This window comes from Symphodus melops (assembly GCF_947650265.1).
Source record: "Symphodus melops genome assembly, chromosome: 7".
NCBI classification, from domain to species: domain Eukaryota; kingdom Metazoa; phylum Chordata; class Actinopteri; order Labriformes; family Labridae; genus Symphodus; species Symphodus melops.
Window position 1 is genome coordinate 15,793,525 of NC_136697.1, and position 15,693 is coordinate 15,809,217.

The 15,693-nt window shown below is 41.4% G+C and overlaps 1 protein-coding gene across 2 annotated transcripts in view; it reads right to left on the reverse strand.

The window, feature by feature from the left end:
• ephb1 (EPH receptor B1) overlaps nt 1–15,693 on the reverse strand; it is a 147,531-nt gene that overhangs the window by 18,616 nt on the left and 113,222 nt on the right. Inside the window, exons 7-12 of one of the 2 annotated variants that reach the window (XM_079349214.1) lie at nt 13,895–14,057; nt 11,360–11,468; nt 10,057–10,121; nt 4,429–4,551; nt 3,126–3,373; nt 1,162–1,377 (exon numbers count right to left, since the gene is read on the reverse strand). In XM_079349214.1, the coding sequence (XP_079205340.1) occupies nt 1,162–1,377; nt 3,126–3,373; nt 4,429–4,551; nt 10,057–10,121; nt 11,360–11,468; nt 13,895–14,057 (924 nt within the window). Of the gene's footprint in view, nt 1–1,161; nt 1,378–3,125; nt 3,374–4,428; nt 4,618–10,056; nt 10,122–11,359; nt 11,469–13,894; nt 14,058–15,693 lie in introns of both variants that reach the window. The other variant, XM_079349213.1, reaches the window with a different exon arrangement.

The following is a 15,693-nucleotide window of genomic DNA, read 5'->3' on the forward strand; positions in this document are numbered from 1 at the left end:
TCCGATTCTGCGTTTGCACCGTAAACAATAGCGAGGAAACTGGAGCCACATCCCCCTACAGAGGGCCGTGGTCAGCCACAGCTCATTTACAGTTAAAGCTATAGACACAGAAACAGCCATTCGGAACACAGCTGAAATACAAGGGTTTATAGGTACGATAAAATACAGCATCAGAGTGCATCTATAACAGAAACTTCACAGACATGTTTTGGGGAGCTCTGGGACTTATTCAAACTGGTTAAAAAGGAGGATAATATGTGACCTTTAAAGTCTGCTTTTAGGGTATAATATAGAACCACTCTCTATAGCCTGTCAACCAGTCCTGCTTGTAGAGGGCATTAATGCTTCCAGTTTTCAGGCAGCAAAGCACATGATATATTGGGAGTACACAGGCTAATTTGCACCAAATTCTCAAAGCAGAGTCAATGAGATGATACTACACACATGCACATGGGCACGCAGACACCTGCCCACGCAGAAACCCACATGCATGCTTCTGGCTCACACACATAAAAACACACGCACAAACAAGCATGCCGGGAGTCCTAATGACCTACGCCGTGTGTTTGCGAGGGTGTACGAGTGTGTTTTGAATTAGGAAGAGGAGAGGCAGAAGATGAACTAACGATGGCTGCTAATAATTACAGATCTGTAGTGTGGAGGAGTTAATGAGGAGCCAAAGCCTCCCATGATGCCCCAGTAATAATGAATGAGGAGTGAGAGAGAAGAGGGAAGGAGGGAGGGCAAGAGGGGGGGTGGTAGCTGTCAGTTTGAGAGGCCGCAATGCCCTTTGGTTCCTGTGCACTCTGGGCATGTCAACGAGAGAAGAGCCTTCCCAGAGGAGGCTTGTCTTCGCACTAATGAAGATGTGACAGACCCTTCGGTCCATGACTTGCAGAGTATAGGAAAGAGGAGGAAAAGCAAGAAGAGGGAGACAGCTTCTATAAATGAAACTGACAATGTGAACGGTTTCTTATACCTTCAAAGAGAATACGACAATGTCAGATAAAAGCTGATTAGACTGATAGGTAATGTTTTTTTTAACGGTGTTTGGATTACATCTAAAAGGTACAGACAATCTACTTAAAAAGGATACACAATCTAGCAAATTGTACCCAACGAACCAAACGAAAATATAGGAAGAACATTGCAGGAACTTACCAGAGAGCTGGTGTAGCTGGGATCAGAGGTGTCATCTTGTAGGTAGCGTGACAGGCCAAAGTCAGACACTTTGCACACCAAGTTGCTGTTCACCAGGATGTTACGTGCAGCCAGGTCACGATGAACATAATTCATCTCGGAGAGATATTTCATCCCAGCTGAGATCCCCCGCATCATCCCCACCAATTGGATCACTGTGAATTGGCCATCGTTTTGCTAGAGTACACAACAAAAAAACACACAAAAAAACATGAAGAATAGCTTCGGGATACAGATCTGTCTTGTTCTGTTTTCCAAGAGAAACTACCTCAACTTAAAATTCAGCGGTTTATTGTTTTTATTTTAAATATTTGCTGTTTTCCTTTATTCTCTTGGAGGAAATGTCAGTGCAACATATTTTAGGAGTACTTTTTGTTTTCTGCAGACATCAAAATAAAAATGTCTTCTATTAGATCTTTACTACGAAAGCCAGAGGCCATGTACTCGCACATTAAGTCTATTGGAAACTACACTTAGTGGGTACATATAGACACGTATTTCCGGTTACAGTTCTTTTTCCTTCTTAAATACTTAATTTGATGTTACACATTTCCATTAAAAGGTTCGACAAACTGAGCTCTTTTCTTGCTTTTCAAATCCTCTAAATGTCAAGAGGAAAAGCACACTTGTAAATGATAAGCAAAATGGATTCCTGAAGCCAATCTTGTTCATTGAAGGTGTTGAAAGCATTGTTCCATTCGGGCATGCAGGCATCCATCTCTTTAGCATCCACGCATGGTGCCCAAAACCCCTGTGAGAATGCTCTGAAGAGCAAGCTTTGAAACCCCCCAACACAGTAACAAATAAGAGGGTAAAGAAGATCGATGGAAACACAAGTCGGATGTGGCAGTTAGCAAAGCCAACTTCAAAGAGCCCCTTTAAACCCACCCTAGATCAAAGTGAAATAGAACACCAATCCATGAGATTGAAGGAGGAAAAAAAGCGAGTTGAATATTGATTAAGCTGTATGTCCGCTCAATCCTCATAAAAGAAAGAGTGAGGAGTTCATTAATCGCCCCAGACATTAAAACAGAAATTAAAGGCTGACAGTGCTTGCTAATGGAAATTTCCAATTATGAATGACTGAAATCTTGTTCATTGTCATGAAATATATTCTCTATTGGCAGAAAATGGTCGAGGAGACTTATTCTAATTTGAATTAGAAGGGATTCTAAGCATGCACATCTTTTCTGGCTCTGTTTTACATTTGTTAACGCAAGCTTCTTGAGCCTTGTTCACAAAATCCTGAAAAACTCCTGAAGTTTTTCTGGTGAGTTGTATGTGTGAATACAAACAGCTAAATATTTCACTCAGACTGCATCTGTAGTTTCTCCTGCCACCCCCTTAGAATTTTGTTCTAAGTAAAGTCCAAGTGAGCTGACATGAGAACACAGTAGGATTTAATCAGGCAAATTCACCTCCAGTGAGTGGGAGGGCGGTGGTGACATTTATTCTCTGAATTTGGTGCACAAGTATAGACTGTATACATGTGACCAGTACAATCTCAATGCATGTAATTCAACTGCTAAAATATGTTTTTCTGTTGGCCCACATAGGACCACTCCTATGTTGATAAAGCTAATCTGTGAAACTACAAAAAGCATTGATGTCATGGAAAATAATCTCATAAAAGCGTTAGAGGCGCTGTAGTTTTGTCCAGCACTTCTTTGCCGTTTTTGTATGACATATCTTAACCTCTGGAGACCCCCTGGTCCCCCTCCCCACTGACTGTAATAGTATCCTGCTGTGAGGCACATGTGTTAACAACCAGATCACGAGGATTTCAGGGGTAATCTTCCTGAAATTCTCTACATTTTCAGGGTGTGAGTTTTCTTTCCGAATGGTGAACATAACTTTTGATCACCCTAAACAGCTGTCAACAACTTTTTATGAGACAACATGTATGATTGTTTAAAACTACTCACCCTGAGGAATGAGTCAAGGGCACCATTCTCCATAAACTCTGTAACAATCATGACCGGGCGACTCTTTGTGACGACACCCTCCAGACGGATAATATTAGGGTGGTCGAACTGGCCCATGATGGACGCCTCAGAAAGGAAGTCCCGCCTCTGCTTGTCCACGTAACCGGCCTTCAGGGTCTTGATAGCAACGTAGATCTCCCTCTTACCAGGCAGCTTCAGACGACCCTTGTACACCTCCCCAAATTCACCTGAAGGTGAAAGGGACGTTGTCAAAAACAAGAACTAATCGTCTTTTGGCTGATCAAAAAAGGATTTGACAAAAGATTAGCAGAGTTGATGAGATCTGAAGCTGTTCATTTATCAAGCTTAGTGGCATCCCATGTCCCTTGGTGGAAATATTACCCAAAGTGCTGTTATAAATCTTAATTAAGGACTTATCAAGCATGCTGAGTGTTGTCCAATTCTTTTCCGGTGTTGGTCCTTCATGATCTCCTTAACAGCATGGCTCCTCTGACTCACAATATTCATCTATCCTAAAAGCCTGCCAAGTGTCTTCATACTCCCCAAGCAAGGTAAAACCGGAAAGCACTTTCTTTTAAATATCTGGAACCTGTTTGATTAATTATCACCACCTCAACGTCCTGCAGAGACGCCACACAGTGAAATCAGCAAATATGGAATTCTTTAATTAGACACCTTGTTTCCATCCCCCCTATCCTATCTCTTGTTACTTCCTCACACCTTTCTTGAGGAGTTAAAGCCGCTGTATGGACAAACACATGTGCTACCAGCATTCTGTATGAACTGGTAAGAGGTGTGTCCAGTCCCATGGGAACGACATCTATTTTTGACTCTAGTTGCATCAGTTTGCGTCAAAGAAATCTGTTTGTTGGACACAGACATCTCCACAACAAAAAACAAATCCTACAAAACAAGGACAAAGTCAAAGATATTGAAGTAACTTAAGAAGGAAATTGCAAGGGAGGACATGTTAGAGAGAAACACTTACAGGATCCAAAACCAGAGATGCACTGGGAATAAGCCACCAAGCTTGGGTTATTTCTAATACCATTACCCTAGGTCCCAAGGTAGCTGGCCTATATACAGCTAAAACACTTGACATGGGCCCTTGACATGTGCCCATCATATGAGGCTGCCAAAAGGGCGAGCTTGTTCCCACGCAAGCACACATAAATATACTGTACCTACATCTATTCTGTAACATACATCATTTCACAGACACCTCGGAATCTACCTGCAAACACACAAACACAGATTGTTCCACAGAACCCATTGTCCATACCTGCGCCGATGACCTCCTCGATCTTGACAGTAGAGACATCAATCTCCTTTGCGAATTCTCGTACAGCCTCGTTTGGGTCTTCATAGGTAAAAGGATCGATGTAGATCTTCATCCCCGGGGAGCCTGAGAAGTGGGTCGGGCAGCCCAGTGGGGAGGGGCAGTTAGACATGTCGGCTCGCAAAGAGAGTTCTAGAACAACCAAAGTGCTAAATGAGCTTTCCAGGAGAAGACACTGTTCTATTTGTTTGGACTAATGTCTACTGTTAATGGTTAAAGAAAATGATTAATAAACGCCCTTCAAGTTGTAGCCTAAGTCACTGTGAGAAACAGTTACAATCAGTGTAAGAGCTAAATAATCCTCAATGATCACTACTATTTTCTCAATGATCCCCCTCAGGGACATGCAAGAGCACTATAATACATCAACATTAGTATTGGCCGACATTAAATAGTATTGGTGGATGATGTCAGTGACTACAAAAGTTATGAGTAGAAATGGACAGCAAAATGGTGGTTCAGCTCTTGCAAGAAGAGAAGACTCCATAAAAAACAGAGAAAAATGATAAAGGATAGAGGGAGGTTTTTTCTTTTTTTTTATTAAGAGTAAATGTAGACAGATTTTTTTTACCCTTTTATCCCTTACCCTAGCAGTCTCTGCTCTTTGATAGTGGTAGAACCAATTTCCCTGCAGCCCCTTCCCTATAGGAGCTCATAAAGAGATAAAACCACTGCGCTATCAACTAGCTCTTTATGCCGTTCTGCAATAGGTGAGCTCAGTTCAGAGAGTGGGGATGTTTGCAAATAGCAGCTGAATTTTCTGTTGACAGGGCGGGTGGGGATGAGAACGGAGAAAAATACTTGTAAACAAATTTAATACGCGTTGCCACACGACGGACATTGCAGGCATCAAATCATCATTTCTACGGTGACACCCAAGGGCAGCACTCTTTCTCAGGGCTGTTAAGTCAAAACTCAGCAGTCATGATTGGAATAAACCCATCTCCATCAAGTCTAATTTGTGCCTGCTTATTTGCATAAGCCACATGGAAAGAGGCTGAAGTCTCAAGGGAAGGGAGCAGGATAAGGTCTGGTCTTGGAGGGATCAAGGTGACTCACCTCGCTCTCGACTAGAAGCGGATTCTAGTTAGCGCTCTAATTGCCTTGAACCCTTCCTGTGTGAATGTAATTGCTCATTAGAGATTCCATACAGATTGGATTCCAGTTAATCCATCAGAGAGTTTTCGGCTTTGCATTCCATAAAGTCATTTTATTTACAAGTGTCGCCAAGCTGCTCGCTCAGCAACACCACTGGGTAGGACTCCAAATCTCAGCAGGGAGCAAATACACAGCAACAAACATGCACTAAAAATCCGCAGCCAGCATATATACACGCTATGTAGACCCATTAGCTTCTAATACACATGCCAGAGCTCACTTTCATGTATAATTTAAAACGCAAACAGTTTATCCTTCTCTCTCCCTCTGGTACGACCCTCCCTGGTTAACTGGACTTATCTTTTTATGGCCAGTGGGTGAAAAATAGATCTCTATTTTAATGTTTTAACGGTCCTTCATCTAAGAGTATGAAGCAATTGAATCCAAATGCTAGTTCTATTTTCATCCTGCACATACAACAACAAGCCTGCCAGTAGATGATGCGTGTCTTTTGGGCATCTAATGCATTCTCTTATTTCACAACTTTGTCATTTCAATGGCCACACATAGGACATAAATGGAAATACAGACAAACTGATTAATTTGCTGCAATTGGAATATAAATCTCAACAAAATCCTGAACCTCTAAGAGTATTTTGTTGACCGGCAATACCCATTTATGTTTAGTGCACTTCACTTAACCATGTTATTTTCACCAATGTCAAGCATTTACCCAGCTATTACTCTTCCCCGATCGTTCACTGAGTGGCCTTAATGTATCCACAAATCAAGTGTAGAGCAGTAATGCTTATATTAATCTATCACTAGCTTTGGTTACAATTAAATTACTGCATCTATTTTACAGGATTTACATATTGCGTACAAGACAAAGAATAATGTCAGTAAATAAAATGCAGCCTCATAAAAGCTCATCTTCCAAGTTTAAGGAACTCTATCATAACTAAATAATTTACCAACAAAAAAAACATTAATTTTAACAGCTTTAAGCTGACAATATTTGTAATTGAGCAATTTCAGTGTATAGCTATTATATGTTCCATTATATGTTATTATCTGCTTTGAGAAAATTAAAATCAACAATTTCCGGTACGCCTATAGTAAAGACATTACCATTTCATGTCGGTCCAAGAAGCACATTAATCTGTGCTGTGGCACAGTAAATATAATGAGTTGAGTTTACTTGCTACACACAAAGTAATTACCCATCGTTTGATGGCAGAAAATCATTTGTAACTCTCTGTGTGGCTTATTAGTATGGAAATCACTGAAGAGATCTTAAATTCTTATGAAATTAGCAGTCACATTTGTATTGATGTTGGTTTGGGTTTAGGGCCTTCTGCAAGTCTTCATTTGTAGAAAGATAAAACTGTGACCTCTGCAGATGTTTTCCAATTGGATTGTACCTTAACTTTCTCACTGAATTCATATATTTGAATGAGGTATGCAATAGCACGAAAAGAAAAAAAAAACACATGGATTTTCATGCTACTTTAAGAAACTCTCAACCATGTATCTTATTTGCTCTTCTCTCTTCTCTTCCTTAGTGGAAATGAGGGAGTAAGGGGAGGTAGAACAACAGCCTGAACCAGCGGGGGTTAAGGCTAGCCATGATCAAGGCACCTCACCCTCTTTATATCCCCTGTCTTTTTTCTAAGATCTCTCTATTGACTCTTTTCTTTGTGTTTCTATTATTTTCTCTTTGCCACTCTTTTTCAAGAATAAAGTTGGCACTAAGTTGGTAGTGTTTTGGGATGTTTCCTTTATTTTCTGATTATTTTCTACTCAGATTTATACATACGAATGCACAAGCCGAGAGACGTTTTGCTGGTGGGATCGTCACAAAGTAGAAGCTAGCATGGCTCTGGGACGCCAGAGTTAGTTATCCACACTTTCCCTCTTGAGGTGTCGTTAGACTAACTGGGCAAAAAACAGGCAAAGGGAGGTTCCCAATTGGAAAGCCCAGTCATGTCTTGGCTCTTGCTGCCCAGCTGTTTAGATACTTGGATTGGAAGCCAATAGCGACCATATGGATGGGTACGGTAGGTTCTGGTGGTATCAAGGTTGTCACTACCTGTATAGTTATCATAAACAGATCCTGGGTCTGTTGAGGTAAGCAATACTGTTTGGGTTGTGGCGGAAACTACGGGATATGTGTGAGGGCAAAGGGGAATATAGGGATACAGGGTTTCTCCTATTGGTGATTATCCTTTAATTAGGTAAGGATACGTATCCTGTAGGTATCTTGGTGTTCCCCTGCTGTCTTTAACTGGCAATATAAATTTTTTTGTGAATTATTTTCGATGACAAATTTAAACAAAGTGCTTCCTGTCTGCTTGCTGTGAATTGCTCCGTTGGCACCAACCAGATAGAGGTGGTAAACAGCATTTTCAGAAAAACTTATTGATGTGGTCAATGTACTTCTTAATTGTCTCTTTAGCTTTTGTGGGTCATTTGGGTGCCTTAGTATTCATTTTTTAGTTTGTTTAAAAACCAGTTAAAAACTCCTCAACGGAGCTTTTAACAGCCTTCCAAATCTTGTTCTAAACCAAAATGAGCAGCAAACAACAGCTAAGGCTACAAATTGACAAAAAGGATTTTAAGATAAGCTTTTTCAAATTGTACTGTTTGTACATGCAAAGATGTATTAGGGCATACACAAAACATGCAGTCCCTGGGCCTATTGGTCTGTCTGTTTATTAAGCGATGCTGACAGAATGTTGATACATGGAAAAGTGAAACCTTTTTTTTATTGGTGATGCGCTAATGTGACAAACTTGAACAAAATATAATTATAACCATGCAATATTTGATTTATCAGGGTTAGATGTGTGTTCATGCCTGTTTGTCCTGACATCCGGCCCTATGTTTGATATGAAGTTAGATGTCCGATTTCAGTAAACATGGCCACTCACATGCACTACTGAGTTTACAATGTGGGCAGCATTCCCCTCGATGCCTGTCACATTAGAATGACTGGAAATGACAGACATCTCCTGACGTGTGTGGCAACAGCATGAACCGAAGCATATTTTTGGAGCATTAATCAAAACAATTGTCTGTTGAGCACAATTTAATTGTCGCATTGAATCTTGTATACACAACCCTGCCAGTCAAATTTTGAGACAAAAGAAGTAAACAATGAATCGTGGGTTTGGGGATTACTTCATGAGTGTTGGCGGTTTGAAGGTTGAAGGAATAAAACTATGAATAGGATCCTTAATCAGCTTTATATTTCCTCTTCACTCCAAATTGCTTATTTGATGATTATTGCTCTAAGCGTGTCTGATCCTTTGTTTATTCTCAACACTTGTGTTAATAGCGTTTGTTTTTTCTCCCAAAGATAGCCTATGACAAACCTGACTCCTCTATCCACAGGCGTTTTTTAATGAGCCCCTGGGCTGCCACTAGCTGGAACTGTGACACAAAGTCACTGTGTCGAAACGCTTTGCAGTGTCAGGCTCAACAAAACTCTATCCCCTCGTGTGAGGCCCCTTTTCAGACCGCTATGTCGGCAGTATGTCAGGCTTTCATTTTAGGTACAATCTCATACACACACACACACACACACACACACGTTTGTGTGCATGTGTCTTAGTGTAGGAAGTCCTGTGTGTCCCTCCAGGCTCCTACCCCTCGTCATTCCGTGGCAGGGTGTATGCTTAAAACATGACTCAATCAGAGCTATTGTACAGCCCCCACTGTCAGTCAGCGTCATTATGTTATAGAGGAAACATGTCATTTACATCTACAAACGCTCACTACCTCAGGTTATTTCTCTTGTGCCATACCTGCTTTTCATGAATGCATATAGAAGTATGGTCTTTAAATACATGTCATGTGTACTTGATGGCATATCGGCAGAAGGCAGCTAGTCTAATGAGGAAACTGAGGTGTAGCAAAGAGCAATAAAATATAAGAAGTATTAGAAGAAAACCCATCTCCAATACAAAGCACAGTTATAGTATAATACGATAATAAATACTATAAATGTATAGTATAATATCTATATGTGCCATCTAAGGTGTATGAATTTGCACTATGCATAGAAGAGTTTATACAGGATCTGTCATAGAAGTCGTTCTGTCTTTTCTTTTATGTCTGTCCTTTTTTAATTCTGATTGTCTTTTTAGTGGAGAGACGGTATTTGTTGATCTATGTACAGTATACCTTTATAAATACAGATGTTGGACAGAGAATGAAAGAGAAAAGAAGCATGTGTTTGTTGAAGGAGCCAGCCATATTTATGCAGCTTCACCATTACGGTTGTCTTGAACTATGAGATGCTTCACAGTTCACGAGTTTCAGTCAAGATTTGAACTGCATCAGCTAACATGTTGGTTGGCAGAAGCCTCAAAATACCCTTTAAAGTATACTGAAAAAGAACAAACTATAGCACCAAACACTAACGTGAGCAATAGTTTGTAAGGGCTGGAAGCTAAAGGATGGACTCACCTCGTCCGGTGCTGTAATGTTGCAACTTGTCACTGTAAACGGCCTCCTTGCTGTATGCCCTTTTCCTGAGATAGCAAGAAACATCAGAGAGTGAGAAATGCAGAAAGAGAGAGAGACAGAGAGAGAGAGAGAGAGAGAGAGAGAGAGAGAGAGAGAGAGAGAGAGAGAGAGAGAGAGAGAGAGAGAGAGAGAGAGAGAGATAAGACAGGATGAAAGGAAGTGTAAATGAGGCCTTATTACTGTTCATGTTTCTGTGTACAGACTGAATATGACATGGCTGAAATTGAATCAGTTGCAAAGAGTTTGCAATGGCAAATGAAGTTTATGAAAATGAGCTGATTTTTAATTAGACCCTGATAGGCTTTCTCTGCTTTTCATGTGTCTCCTTTGCCTCAGCATCAAAAGATCCCGGCCCGTTTGATGAACACTTTGCTTCCTCAAACTTGCACACAGCACTGCAGAAACTTCCTTTCATTTTTTCAAAGCAGAGACAGAGGAGAAATGTGACAATGTGACAAACTGCTGACATATTGAATCGGCTTGACTTGAGTAAGTTATCAGGTCAAAAGTATTTGCGTTTTTTTTTTTTTTTCTTAATGGAACTGAATATTTCTTTCCAAAAATGTCAACTAAGCTTTCTTTTTCAGCAGATCAAACGCCATGGCACGAGTTTTGTAAGTGGCTCAAAACAGAATATTTCAAAATATGACCTGTGGGTGTAAAGTAGCTGTATCTCATTCTGTGATGTTTAAGATTTGGTGTCAAAGCATGTCAGCCATCTCTGAAAAATGTTACTTACTTATTTAGCAAAAATAATTAAATGTGAAGATGCCAATGGTCAGATTCCAATCAAATCTGTGAAATCCATTTATATGTTAAACAAATACAACTTCAGTCTTTTGCCATTTTATTGTTGATAGTAATTAGTAATGAGGTAGCAACATTCAAACATTTTAATGAACCCTTTGTATATATTGTGTTTTTTATAATCCTTTATATTTAACATTTGCTTCTTATACTTTATTTTGTTTAAGTACTTGTTATTTTAGCCTTATTTTGCATGTTAACTGTTTTTTTGTACCAGTACACCAAGACAAATTCCGTGTATATGTAAATGTGCTTGGCAAAAAAAATATATCATTCTAATTCTGATCTTATATCAAAGCCCTTATATTTGCTATTGGCCCCCATGAGTCCATATTATTTAACTAAGGAAAAAGTAGACTATCTTCTTGCAGTTCTCCTCAGTTTGGAAGCCAAATACCATTTTTATTTGATGACAGACAAACAAAATGGTGGTTACCTGCTACACACGATGGAGATAGCAACAAGAGAAACAATGAAGACCACTCCTGCAGCAGCAGACCCCGCAATCAAAGGAAGCTGCTCCCTCAGCTCAGACTTGAAGTCATCTGTGTGGCGAAAAGAGAGAGACAGACATTTATCGTGACCAGCTTAGGTGGAGATTAAGTAGCCTGACGGTGTTTTATTTGTGGTGTGTCTTTGAGTATGTGTTTAGGAAGTAAAGAGAGTGATAGGGTGAGGAAGAGGTTGAGCCGACCAGGTGTACCGATGGATAAAGAAAACATATAGATCTGTCTGTTGAGCGATGCTGACCGAAATCCAGCAGGCTTAAGCAGGACTGACTGACAGGATGTGTTTGATAAACCGGGAGAGTGATGGAGAGACAGACTGAGAGAAGAACATAAAACTGATGTGGGTGGGGGGAAGAAAAGGGGCCTTTCAGCCTTTACTTTTGCAAAAGCTGTCAGAGGAGCGGACAAGAAAGTACACCTTGGAATGTTTTTGAAAAGGAAGTCATCTGCTGCCAATCACAAGCAGCCCAAACATGTCTGATGTACATAGTAGCTCCAGCAGGCAGCTGGTACAGACGACGGGCTAACAACGCTACATCCTTTGTTAACTTCATGTGTGCCTGTCTTCCCCTGACTTGGGCACTATAGCAAACACTAGTAAAAGCAAAGCACAATTTAGCATGCTGCAGGCAAATCAGAAGCTTCTAAACCCAATCCCCCGTGTAGAATGGGCCTATTGGATTAAAGTGATAAAGGGAGAACTAATGCATCTTTGGAGCAGTGTGCGAGAGCAGGGATATATGAGGAAACTCAATGTGACAGGAATTGCTAGCTCTTTTAACTTGCACATTTATCAAGTACAATTCAAGCCAACAGTGTAAATGATGTTCCAGGCTGTGAGGCTTCCGTCTTCCTGTTCTCTTTTTTTTTTGTTTATTAGGTGTGAGAGGTCCAGATAAATCTCCCCTTCACCCATACCGTATGAGAAAAAGGGGGATTTTCCCCTGACGGCCAGAAATCCCACAGTTACCTGTTCCAGTAGTAAATAGGCACCTATTACAATGAGTTAGTTCTCAGGGGCCTCTGCTTACAAGAGGACTGAGACATCAGTCACATTCCTGATGGATCAATCACATCTTTTTTGTTACACCTGCCAATCAACACTGATTTTAAATGATGTGTTGAAGTGCAAAAGAAAGCCTTGTGGAGATGTATGAATGTGTCCTGAGAGGAGGAAATGTGTCATGTGTTCTGAAAGGACGTAAAGGGATAAGCGTGAATAGGCGACAAGGATGCTTCTTCACAAGACCATGAGGCAGGTTGACAGGGCGAGAGGAGGCCGGTAGAGGTGGAGCCGTGGGCGGATTGTCAGCGGTTTCTTATGTGTCTGCTGCTAATTGCCTTGACGAATGTCGTGCCATGGCAGCGAGCCAGCAAATGAAGCTCTTGACATTGTATGCGCGTAAGCAACTACAGGTGTGTGCTTGTATTCATGCGTGTCTGAGAGGAAGACCATTTGTGAGCGGGAGAGGGAGCGAGGGCGCCATGACTGAGTCGATACATCTGCTCTGAACAGGTAAATAGCCACACTGATCACCTTCATCATCATTATTATCCTTCCCATCTTCCCCTCCCTCAAGATCATCACCGTCTCCTTCATCTTTATCACCGTCATTAGCACAATGCATTACAGAAATGTCACCCTGTGTTTGATACATTATGAACTGCGACCATAGTCGGTCCAAAAAGGAACAATGAGGCAGGATTTTGGCAAATCTCATGATTGTCCCACATAACGTCGAGTATAAAAAAATCAGCCAGGCTTTTAATTTTAGCACCAGATTCAGCCTAACATATGAACAACACCTACATGAATAAATGATGTACACACACACACACCTCCTTGCACTTGCACTAATAAACACTGTCCCACAACCCTGCCAGAGAAGCAGAGAAGAAACTCCTTTCTTTTTTTTACGACAATTCGACCCCACCCGTAGAATAATAAATAAGAAGTAATAATCTCATCAAGTACTAATCACAGCTATGCATTCTGGGATAGCTCTCCAGCAACAGAAGGGGCCGGGTGAAAAACCAATTAGCTAAGCGTTTTGGATCAAGCACAGTTAGTTTCACAAACAAAAGACACTCAGCATTGTACAAAGAACCCATACACACACACACACACACACATATGCACACACACACACACACACACACACGCGCACACAAACACAAACCTGAGCGTGCAGGAAATTAATTTAGCTGAAGAAATAGAAAGAGCAATCAAACATTACAGTTCCTCTCTATCTCACCTACAAGTAATAATGCAACAACAAATACAAAAGAGCGACGAGAGGAAAAAAAGAGAAGGGTGTATGTGTGTGAGACAGAGAGAGGGATAGAAAGAGAAGTGATACAGAGAAGAAGAGAGAGAGAGAGAGAGAGAGAGAGAGAGAGAGAGAGAGAGAGAGAGAGAGAGAGAGAGAGAGAGCTGTTTCTCCTGGCACGGCCATCCTTACCATCTGTGAGGGTTTGGAAGCACATCTTGCTGCTGTATTTGCCAAAGCCGGCCACAGTCCGTGCCCGCACCTGTACCACGTAGACTGTGCCCGGCCTGAGGCCCTCTACTCGGGCAGTGTTAGTTTGGCTCCGCAGGATGGTGGAGTTAATCTCAGCATGGTCCTGAAATGAGCAAGGAACACGGGGAACGGGTTAGAGATGATGCACAGAGAAGATGGGTGCTGGAAAGCGTGTAACCACGGTTAAGAAACGTCTAGTAAAACAAGATTTCTGAAGCAGGAATGTCCCTGTTAGAGAAAAAAACAGGCTTCTTAATCATTGTAGATATCAGGATAAACTGCAGACTGGACCAATATGGGAGATAACCAGTTTAGACTGAATGTTGTAGTTGTTTTGAAACAGAGGCAGAGAAAATGAGGTATCCTTTCCAATGATATCAACAGATGAAAACAAGAGCTAGCACAGAGATCAGGGTCGTGATGTCCCCTTTTAAGAGAGACTTTAATCTTAACCCCAATTTTCTTTTCTTGCTGGTCCATTTGAATTTAAAAGTCAGACACCATGCCAAACTCTATACCCATTTGAACGCACACAGAACCCCTCTGGTTCCCAATAATACTGTAACAGACATACATAACAGGCCATTAAGGGCAATCTGTACTTGCTTAATACAAAGAACACTGGATGGCCCTCTCCTCCTCAGATGGGCCTCGTGATGTAGTTTAATGACAGCAGGAAGTTTGAGCATTACATCCTCAAGTTTGGTTTTCTGTTCTAGGTTGAATTGCACTTGCAATTTAAGCATTTACCCATGTCTGCATGGATGTATACATGCAGATACATATTGTATAAATGTTTGTTTCTGACCATGTGGACTGTCCTCTATATCCTGTATATCCTTCTCTCACAAGGCTCAAGTCGAGAGAGTTAGTGAGGCAGTGTGCTGCAGTGCAGTTTGGGGCTTGCTGGAGGTATCTGCCGTTGGGAATCAGTAATTACTTAGTCCTGTCACCCTACTGTAACCCAGAGTGAATATGACAGCCAGAAAATAGGGCTGCACCTACACAACACCCACCACTGCAGAATGTTGATAGCTGGATGCAGACATACTGTAGAGGGAGACAGGCGGGGAAGGTACGGGAGGGGAGCAGCTGAAAGTGAATTCCCTGCGTCGGTAAAGCAGCGAAAATAAAGGCATGTTTTTTTTTTAGCTGAGTAAACACACTTTTGTTTAATACTGGACTACAGCTTATAATACATGTATCACTGGTCTGAGTAAACACAAACAAACAATCAGAGGAGACAACAGTGTGGAGTGGAAAAAGTGGAGAAGCAAGAAGGAAGCAAGGGAGGGAGGGGAGGGAGGGAGGGAGGGGGGGGGATGATGGCAGGAAGTGATAAGAAAGTGGAGGCAGAAGCAACCCACATCGAAATCATTATCCAATCTGATTGGTGTAATTGAATCATTCCGCTTTGCTCCGTCATTGAGCAGACGAAGTAAACATTGCTATGAAATCCAGGCCCCCGACCCACCAATCACTACCCCCCCCCCCCCCCCCCCCCCCCCCCCCATAATGATGTGTGCAATTATATTAGCTCTTATTGGACACTCTGGGCCTGATGAAGACAAATGTTTGGGCTTGGGGATAGTAGAGCATCGCACCAACAGGCTTCCATTCGATCTCTGAGAGGAAAGAAGAGATGTTTATAAATGGGACACTTGATGTAACCGGTTTAGAGAGTTTAATCATTGCTCAGACCACAGATCAGAACAATGTGTCACTTCTCCAATGTTCTG